The 10,465-nt window shown below is 46.6% G+C and overlaps 1 protein-coding gene across 16 annotated transcripts in view; it reads right to left on the minus strand.

Annotated features, from left to right (window-relative positions):
• Positions 1-4,337, minus strand: part of LOC110490288 (pleckstrin homology domain-containing family A member 5) — a 178,874-nt gene extending 174,537 nt beyond the window's left edge. For 12 of the 16 annotated variants that reach the window (XM_036944584.1, XM_036944592.1, XM_036944589.1 and 9 more), the window contains exons 1-3: positions 4,135-4,336; positions 3,947-4,023; positions 3,035-3,092 (exon numbers count right to left, since the gene is read on the minus strand). In XM_036944584.1, coding sequence (XP_036800479.1) covers positions 3,035-3,092; positions 3,947-4,023; positions 4,135-4,226 — 227 coding nt within the window. In that variant the 5' untranslated portion in view covers positions 4,227-4,336. Of the gene's footprint in view, positions 1-1,529; positions 1,875-3,034; positions 3,093-3,946; positions 4,024-4,134 lie in introns of those variants that run through there. The other 4 variants (XR_005036126.1, XM_036944588.1, XM_036944593.1 and 1 more) reach the window with 3 other exon arrangements.
• Between the last annotated feature and the right edge of the window lie 6,128 nt (positions 4,338-10,465).

Consider the following 10,465-nt stretch of genomic DNA (forward strand, 5'->3'; position numbering starts at 1 on the left):
TCCCCATGTCTCTTTTTTAGATTCGCTCTCTTTTGTTTTCTCAATCTCTCGTTCTACATCTCCTGCTCCACTCACCTCTATCAGATTGCTCTATTTAGCCTGACAAAACAGAAACCTTTCTCGCCATCAGTCCTTCGCAAAACCATTCTCAAATTGAAACTCCAATCCTTAGGGTGCATCTAGATTCACAACACAGCTCGTTTCATTAACACAGCCTGTGGAGAATTCCACTATGGAGAGTGCTGCAGCAAAGCTGAGACCGCTAGCTATGTCACGTCTCCTTAATGTTGCTTCGTGGCCTCGTCTGTAGGCTCCACACACACACACCCCTAAGCCCCAAAACTTGATCGGAGTTAAAGAGGCAGGCCTAGAGCCTCCACCTCCAATGGGAGGGCAGTACTCACCAGTGGGCGTGGAGAAGAAGGGGAGCAGGCCATGTTTCTCTAACTGTTTATTTTGCAGGATTCCCCAAGCACTCCCCCAGCTGCCAAACTAAGCCAGAGGAAAGGACTGCAGCACACACATACACAGCCTTGTCTGTCTACCAAGGCTGTCTCACTAGGTCTCTTTGCCTACCCACCCCCCAACTACACTCCAAGTGTCAGCTACAGGTCATATCCTCCACATATCCTCCAACCATTTCCCTATTCTCGTTCATTCCGCCTTCCTCCTCCTCTCACTTCAAGAAACCAGCGTGGGAAGCAGGGGAGGGAGAGTGAAATGAATCCACACTGCATGTCTTAAATATGGCTCCTTATCCAGCTTTCTCTGCCACTCATGGGCTGCATCCCAAATGGCACCCTATTCCCTATAGAGTGCACTACTTTTGACCAGGGCCCATAGGGAATAGGGTGCCATTTGGATGGCATACCTGTGTGAACTACATAAATCGTCCAGTGTGTGTGTGTAATATTACACATCCAAAACACCTTTATGGAAGCTATTGCAGCTAGCTGAAACGTTCTCTATATTGTGGTTAGTGGTATATCAAATCACTTGGAAGCTGCATTTGCTGTGTGTAGGTTTTCTTCCTTTGTTCTAAGTGTATACATCTGGCACCCTTTTCCCTCTATAGTGCACTACTTTTGACCAGAGCCCATAGACAGGGGCCATTTGGGACGCGGCCATACTGTGTGCGCCAGTGCAGAAATGATCTGAAGGCTAAAGGGAGAGAGGGATAAGTGAATTAAAGATGCTGGGTGAAAACAACCTGGTCGTTGATGAATGGCATCTGTAAAGTGTGTGTGTCCGTCCTTTAGAGTCAGCCCCTCTGCGACTCCACACAGCCCAGGAATAATAAATGAGCTGTACCATTCCTCATGTCTGGCAGCCTTCCACCTGCTGCTGAGGTAATACTGTAGACGCCAGCGTGACACACAGAGGTGAGACATATCAGGGAGGTCATTAAAGGCCTCAACCACAACAGCAATATCCCAGTGGGCAATATTAGCTAGTTGAAGCAACGTCATGCTGACCTCTTATTTGTTACGTCATGGCCAGCCAGGGTGGATACTGAAAGAAATGGGACGTTTTTTGACACAAGTATTTTTAATGACCAGAAAAAAGAATAAAAAACTCAGTGGGAGGTAGAGGACTGAATGACTATGTTTTTGCCTGATGGGAGGCGTGGGGGAGACACTTCCATAGTCCTCAGTAGGTTTAGCTCGGTCATGCGTTCAGAGTCTGAGTCAAAGGGCTTAGAGTGTATACAGGGTTACGGTACACTAGGGTAGCTGCCTGTTCTGGCTGGACAGCCACTGTGAACTAGTGTACTTCAGTGTACTAGGTAGGGCACTGACTCTAGGGAGCGTTAACTGAAACAGAGGAGGAAACATCATACAAGCCTCTTCGGATTGGTTCTGTCTCCAGGTACACTAGGACAAAGGGGAACAGAGAGAAGAATCCCATTGTGAATTAACGGGTGTCACGAGGACACAGGCTGGGTTGTGACACACACACACACACCCCTCCAGCAGCCCACTGTCTGGGTCCCATGGGACCCTCTCAACACCAGAGAGAAAGAGGGACATGAATCCTAAATCAAAGGGCATCAAGTTCCTTCCGGGATGAAGGAGGGCATAGGGGACGTGGAGGGCATAAGGTCTGCATAACGGCCCAATACATGGGCCGACCAGCAAGGAAATTGAGAACAATTTCAGAAATCACGGGCAACGCAAATTGCAAAATAGCACACCATGCACTGCCAATGCAACGCTGTCCAAAACATAAACTGGACAAAATTCTTCTCAGTCCAAAATGCTGCTCTTTGTGTCTCAGAAAAATATCCCATCTAGAAATGTGACAGTGATTCAGCCAATTCCATTCCTTCAGCCTACGGTCCAACTTGAGTCCATGCCATCAGCAGTGTGCCACAATAATACTTGTGGGAGAGGGAGAGGAAACAGTGACACTAAATAAAACACACACTAATTCACAGCACAGCGGTACAGTATGTATGCCTTGAGATACAAAACACACCCCAGTTAGTGGACCCATCTAAAGCACATGCTATTAGCTCAGTTGCTACTCTCCAAATGGCCATAGCAGAGAATCAGAAGAGAGAGTGGTGAAGGAAAGACAACTGAATAGCACTGCAAGGATTTAAAACTGTACATACACGTGTTCCTTCAAACACTGACTTATCAACCCAAATATGACTGTGCAACAAACCCTAAGCCGATTTTTAGGGGTGTAATAATGTAGTGTCTCTGTTGCAAGTACACGCCAGTCTGGCAGAGTCGTGTCTGAGGGAAGGAGGCCCCAACAAGTAAAGCCTGTTCAGCTGAGAGCTGTGAGTCACACTGGCTTGTCAAACTCCACCAAGGACAGGAGGAAAAACGAGAACCTGGAACTGTGTGTGTGTTCATAGGTAGGGGATGTGGAGGAGATCTTTCCTGAACACTCCAGAGTGGCAGTGGGAGAGAATCTGAAAATCTCAACTGCCGTCAAAAACAAAGCAGCCTGCCAGCAACAGGAGGAGGACAAATATCAAGTGTTTCCATAAAGCGCGGTGGCTTTGAAAAATCCAACTTACTTGATGAAGCAGCGGGCTCCTTCGAACGTATATCCCTCCTCCCATCCCGTTGGTAAATCTATGCGGGAAAGAGAAGGGGCATGGGGGGGGGGGGGGGGGGGGGGGGGGGGGGGGGGGGGTAATGAATAGGCTACGAGACAAATACATCGCAACACACACAAGCGGCTGATACGAGCAGAGATCTGCGCGTGACCGAAAATACCGTTCCCCTTACGCAATATATACAGCCTACCGATATGCTATCCATTAATGACATAGCCTAGTAAAGATGATCGAATAGCCTCGTCGTCATTTCTATTCGTATCCGTCATTCAACATATTGTATTGATAGGCGTGAGATTGTAAAAACCTGCTTCCTGGGCATTGACAGTGTGAGGATCTATGCATTCCGCGCACGATGTCTTCTCTCTAATGCAATGGATATGGAATGGTAACAATAACATCCTTATCCGAAGTCATGTTCACAGCAATACAAACATTTGTTGCATTCAACATTTGTAGCGAGTTACGCATCAATGTTTCATGTTATCATTTTATCAACAGCTGTTGTTACAATGGTTACAAAATAACTGCCCAGTGCCCACGCTACGGGCTTAAGCCTTACAGTTTAGTCTACAACCATGGCAAGTTGCAAACAATAATGTAAAAAAAGAAACTAAATTAACTAACTTCTTTGTTTATGAATGTGAATGCCTACGTGACAGAACTTTCAACAACTCTGTCGCAATGCCTAGGTGACATTAATTGGCGGCTCAACTTGATGGTCTGAGCGCAGAGGAGAGAAAGACAGGCGGCTGTTGCTTGCGGCAGGGAGTCTTCGCTCAACGTTTCTCGGTGGTTTCTGAAACCATTTCAAACCGAGACTCTTGCCGTATATAACGATTGGAAGAGGTCGATGCGAACCGTTTTTACCTGGGGTTGTTCTGTGCCCCGTTATGACAGCCTCTCCGGTGACGGGATGAAGCCAGGTCGTACTCTTGGCTTCTTCACTGTTGGGTAAGAAACGGGGAGAAGGTGAACACGCAAATAACACAGACATAAACAAACGCGTCGAAACAAAGCCAATACACTTCCATGCGCCGTATCCTGAGAATATTTACTTGATGAAGAATATCCTTCCGTCCCGAGTAACCCCATAACTCCAAGAAGAAGGAAGGCAGGAGAGCCAGTCTGGGTTTAGATCCGCCGCCATGTCTAGCAGAGGACGGAGACTGGAGTGCGCGTATCCGTGCCGTGGGCGCGTACTCGGAAACCCTAAGCAACTGGGCGCGGGGAACCTCTGTGGGGCGGGAGCGTGCTTGCATGGTAGAGAGGTCTCCAGTTTTCACCTTGTTTTCAAAACTTTTATTGAAACAAATTATGTTTTGTACGTGCATACTAAGGAGCATAAACACTAGCATACAATAGCCTAGAGCAAGCCTATGATTCAAAAAATATCCCACCTCAGTTATTTACATGCTAAAGATGTGAAATTCAATTTCTCATGTCACAATTAATTAGATATGGCATTGAGTAATATATAAATTCGTACATTATGTCCTTGTAGCCTGGGGCTACTGTATTCACCAATAGAATACTCATCCTGCGAGTGTGTTAAACCTTACATGGATGGTTCGTCTGTACTGTTCCCGTATTATCACACATGCCCTCCCAGGTCAACCTTGTACCTCACTGCATGGTTCAGCTGTCTATAAATCCTTCTCCCTCCCCCTCCTTAGCCCTCCCCTCACCTCCTCTCTATAGGTCAGACAGAGCAGAGGGTCCCGAGTAGATTGGATGCATGTGTGTGTGAATGGGTGCATGTATGCGAGTGTAGAAGTGCAAGTGTGTGTATGCATGAGTGGTTGCGTGCACATTATGCGTGTGTGTGTCATACACGAAAATATGGTGAAAACACAATGCAGACAGGTTAGCCAGGATGCCAACACCACACATAGGAGATTAAACTGTCAAAAAATAACTGCATGAATGAAAACATGAAAATAAGAATGTCCATTGTCCAAGCCAACGCCAAACGATTTTACCAACTAGATACTGATCTAGGGTCAGTTTGCTGTTCCACCTCCATAATGGTTAAGGCTAGGATTTGGGGAGGGTAAGCTGATCCTGGATATGTTGTCTGAGAAGGGGAACGTCTACCCACCCCTCAGGCCCCCTGGCCTTGTGAACTCACCACTAAATTCATCCAATTAGTAATCCTAATGTCCAAGGGGGTTTAGCAGATTAGTGTAGATCTGTGTGTCAGAGGAGACTGTTATAAGACCTTCTAGGTTGGAGTCAAAACATATCTGTTGAGTAACTTGTACAACAGCATATAGTTTAATAACTACTGGGACTAACTTATTAAAAACAAACTGTTTAGCACATCAAATGAAAACAATATTTGCTTAAGTACAGTGATTTGCACAGTAATAAATGCGAATCATCCAATGAATACATGGACTAATAATGTATGATGTAAAAGGTAAATCATGTAAATAAATACATTAACTAGCTAGTAACTACAGCTATATGTAAATCATGTATCTCCCAGTGTGTTTAACATTCCAGTGTAGATATGGCAGTGGGACAGGAGGATGGAATGCAATGCTGCTGGTGATTATCTTCTCCTCTCCCCTGGGTATCACAGGTAGCGAGATGTTAGACTACACCAGACACCAGAGCCAAGCAAGGCTGGGGCTATATGGGGATCTGCTGGAGGGAGTGAGGGAGGGAGCCACAAAACAAACATGATGAAAACGTTTCAAGCGCTGCTCTGGTTTCTGTCAACGGTCATTAGTACGGAAATGTAGCACAGGCTGTACGGTGTGTATGTGTGTGTAGGGGAGGGGTTTTGTTTGAGTGTGTGTGTGACACGTACTTATGTGCGAGGGTGCCTGTGGCCTTGGATGTGGTCACTGTTTACAATATTCTGTTTGACTGTGACTAAGACACTTTTGCTGTGGAGCTTTAGACCAGAGGCTTGGAGGCTTCGTCAAATGCCCATCAGATAAGGCCATGTCTTGCAGATAATTCTGGCTTGCCTACGACTTACTAAAACAGCATACTAAGCACTACTCGTGCTACGTACTATTTAGAATGTACTGTTTAGTAAAAGGTATGTTGGAAGCATCCTGAGAAGGTGTCATCAAATGCGCAATAGCGCTTGTTCCCCACCCTTTGTACATTTTTGTAGAGCACATCCCCTATTCTGATTATCAGCCATTGTCGAACACAGGTAGGAGTGAAAAGCAGATTCTCTTCCTCAATAGTTTGCAACAAATTCTACTAGATGAAAAGCCAAAATGAGTATGACATCCTGGAATTAATTTCACATACTATAAAATTGTATATTTTTTCGGTTCCTGAAAAATCCTACTATTTAGAATTCAAGTATGGTTATTCAGACATGGCCTCCGTCTAAAATCACTCTGAGAACAGATAGGGCCTTTCTCCAGGACCCATTCTGACTAACTATTCAGGGACTGTGTCCCAAATGACAATGGTCCCTATATAGTGTACTACTTTTGCCTAGATCCCTATGGGCCCTGGTCTAAAGAAGTGTAATATAAAGGGAATTGGGTGCAATTTAAGATGCAGCAAAGGTTTCCATCAAACTTCCCACAGACCCTGGAGGGTCTGTCTCTCTCCTCAGTCATTAAAGGGACTGTGAGGGGCTGGAAACTAGGCTCATAATGATTATTAATGAGACTGCGGCTTAGCTACGACCCCTGCCGCCTTTTTGAAGTCCCCAGCGCAGAGCAGAGCAGAGCAGAGCAGTTCCTCTGATGTCATCATTAGAGGGTCCAACCCAGCCAATGGCCTCTTCTGAAACAGAGATTGCTTCCTGCTTAGGGACCAATCTGTACCCCACTGTTATTATGGGAGGGCCTCAACGCCCTTTATCAAAACAAACAACTCCATTCCTATTCCATCCACTCATCCATCATGCCCCTTATATTTTCCCTGCCATCTTCCTCTTCATTCTCCCAATTTCCCCCTTCATCTCCCCCCAATCTCCCCAACCCTCTCCCAATTCTCACCTCCTATTCTCCCACCACCCCCCAATCCTCCACATACTTTTCCTCCCCCATACTCTCCTCTTTCACCATGTCCACCTTCCTAACTAGTCTCTGACCTCCATGTCACGTCTGTCCCTCTCTCTGGATCAGCGACTGCAGCATATCATATTCCTCTGTGGAGCTTTCTGTCAGGCCCACTCAGCCTCGGTCTATGGGCTCTGTGTCGCTATAAACTTTCAATTTAGGAGACAAGGACTATTTCAGCAAAAACAAAACACCTACACTACAGGCGAGCGCTACGGTGTTGTACATTGCAGTGGGAATTCCACAGCTAGGGTAAAAGCTTTACCTTTCAGAAGGAATAAAACAAGCTCGAAAACATATCAGGCTTCACTGGTTAAAGTGCTTTCCACATGATCACAGCTTTAGAAGATGGGTTTGTGGCTGGAGCTGGCTGGCTTGCTACTTACCCAGTTAGGGGTCCCTTGAACGATCATGCAGTGTGTGTCTCACTAAGACCAAACCTATTGATCAGAAACTGAACACAAAGACCAGTTAACCAACACCACACTGGCTCTGCTGCCTATTTGATTTCCTTAATGTGTTGTGAGGGGAGGGGGGGGGCGCCTATTGTCTGTGCGAGAGATATTCAACCACCCTAGGAAGACAAAGGAAGCTATATAGAACATGCTTCTTTATTATTATAGATGGGTGTCTGTTGTGGAAATGACCCAGTGTTGGACAAGCTGGTTTGAACATAATGGAACAGATTGCTGCTTTACATTGTACTCTATGTAAGTTTGACTCCATCCGCCATGTGTACTGTACTGTAACACCCACCACAACATCCCCAGTGCAGGCAGGTCTACGTGACATCTGATGCCAGGGAGAGAGTTAGACGGACGGGTCAGACGAGGGCATGCTACATTCTGGAGGCCGGAGGGCAAGGAGAATGCCAAAGTCTGCTAAATACCAAGTTTGCTATCATCGAGCTTGTCTGCATTGAAATCAGGGAGAGAGCGAGAGTGAGACCGAGAGAGAGAGGGAGACAGAGAGAGAAAAGAGCCAGACAGAGAGAGAGAGGGTGAGGGAGACAGAGAGAGAAAGGAGCCAGAGAGAGAGGGTGAGGGAGACAGAGAGAGAGGGTGAGGGAGACAGAGAGAGAAAGGAGCCAGAGAGAGAGGGTGAGGGAGACAGAGAGAGAAAGGAGCCAGAGAGAGAAAGGAGCCAGATAGAGAGGGTGTGGGAGACAGAGAGAGAGAGGGTGAGGGAGACAGAGAGAGAAAGGAGCCAGAGAGAGAGGGTGAGGGAGACAGAGAGAGAGAGGGAGACAGAGAGAGAGGGTGAGGGAGACAGAGAGAGAGAGGGTGAGGGAGACAGAGAGAGAGAGGGAGACAGAGAGAGAGGGTGAGGGAGACAGAGAGAGAGAGGGTGAGGGAGACATAGAGAGAGAGGGTGAGGGAGACAGAGAGAGAGAGGGAGACAGAGAGAGAGGGTGAGGGAGACAGAGAGAGAGAGGGTGAGGGAGACAGAGAGAGAGAGGGAGACAGAGAGAGAGGGTGAGGGAGACAGAGAGAGAGAGGGTGAGGGAGACAGAGAGAGAGAGGGTGAGGGAGACAAAGAGAGAAAGGAGCCAGGTTCAAGGTTGATACGTTTGAGACACAGAAATGCAGAACATGCAGAGATGCTGCTGTGGTCTGGACTAATAATAACATGTCAGGTCAACTTTCTGCTGCAGAGTCAGACAGAGAGTCAGGGGAAACACACTGTAAATGGACGAGTCAGACAGAGAGTCAGGGGAAACACACTGTAAATGGACGAGTCAGACAGAGAGTCAGGGGAAACACACTGTAAATGAGCGAGTCTGACAGAGATTCAGGGGAAACACACTGTAAATGGGCGAGTCAGACAGGGAGTCAGGGGAAACACACTGTAAATGGGCGAGTCTGACAGAGAGTCAGGGGAAACACACTGTAAATGGGCGAGTCAGACAGAGAGTCAGGGGAAACACACTGTAAATGGACGAGTCAGACAGAGAGTCAGGGGAAACACACTGTAAATGGACGAGTCAGACAGAGAGTCAGGGGAAACACACTGTAAATGGGCGAGTCAGACAGAGAGTCAGGGGAAACACACTGTAAATGGGAGAGTCAGACAGAGAGTCAGGGGAAACACATTGTAAATGGGCGAGTCAGACAGAGAGTCAGGGGAAACACACTGTAAATGGACGAGTCAGACAGAGAGTCAGGGGAAACACTGTAAATGAGTCTCAGATGGCACCTGGGGTGTCAATTGGGAGATGACATTAAGCCTCTGTTGTTGGACTGGAGAGGTGTGAGGTCATACAAGTGGATTGCCTCATCGTACTGCTCTCTAGTTTTGATGGAATGCAGGGTGTGTACCTTGTAACGTCAATACTAACTGACAGGCTTTTGAATGTGGATGGTGTCATGGCTTAAGACCACATTAGCCCACTAAGCTAAAGCCTAGACATCTGTTTCAGTCAGTTTTATTCATCACCAACTCAGTCTTGGTCCGATCTAAATGCTTTGTACAATCAAGGCACTTCAGGTACAGTAAGAGTGAACCCACTGGGCACAGGCATCAATTTAACGTCTATTCCACGTTGGTTCAACATAAATGACATGACAACAATGTTGATTCAACCAGTGTGTGCACAGTGGGAAGCCTTTTACCACAGCTCTTTGTTTAAAGATTAGAACAACAAACCTTCGTCTGAAATGCTGGCAGCCTCAGCCAACTAACACAACATTTGCATTTAGAAACATTTACCCTGTTGATACCTACAACCTTCAAGGTGATGTTACTCTGCCAAGGGAAATAAACAGAAATGGCGTGGTCATAAATGTTTCATAGTGAAGGTCTATTTACTATTTAAATGTGTTTACTCTCTCCGCTGGTGTATGTTTGTTTATGTGGGTTGAGTAGGATGCACCGGCCAGGTTCACAGCAGCAGCTCCTTCATCACACAGCAATTAAAACTCTCTGGAGTAACTTTTAGAGCGAGAGAGAGAGAGAGAGAGAGAGAGAGAGAGAGAGAGAGAGAGAGAGAGTGAGTGAGTGAGTGAGTGAGTGAGTGAGTGAGTGAGTGAGTGAGTGAGTGAGTGAGTGTGTGTGTGTGTGTGTGTGTGTGTGTGTGTGTGTGTGTGTGTGTGTGTGTGTGTGTGTGTGTGTGTGTGTGTGTGTGTGCGTGTGTCTTGGGTGTGTGCTAACCCTGGCACCTGCTTTCTTATACTGAGGCTGCCTTGAAGGACTACCGAAGTATTGAGGCGAAGCTGAGATCATGCAAACTGATTAAACTAAGATTCTTTACAACAAATAACTAGTCGAGATGACCCTACATTTTTCCTGCAGTGGTAGTAAAGTGCTATTTTTGCCCTATTCGGTAATACAGTACTGTAATACATAG

The sequence above is a fragment of the Oncorhynchus mykiss genome, chromosome 15 (genome assembly GCF_013265735.2).
Source record: "Oncorhynchus mykiss isolate Arlee chromosome 15, USDA_OmykA_1.1, whole genome shotgun sequence".
In the NCBI taxonomy this organism is placed as follows: domain Eukaryota; kingdom Metazoa; phylum Chordata; class Actinopteri; order Salmoniformes; family Salmonidae; genus Oncorhynchus; species Oncorhynchus mykiss.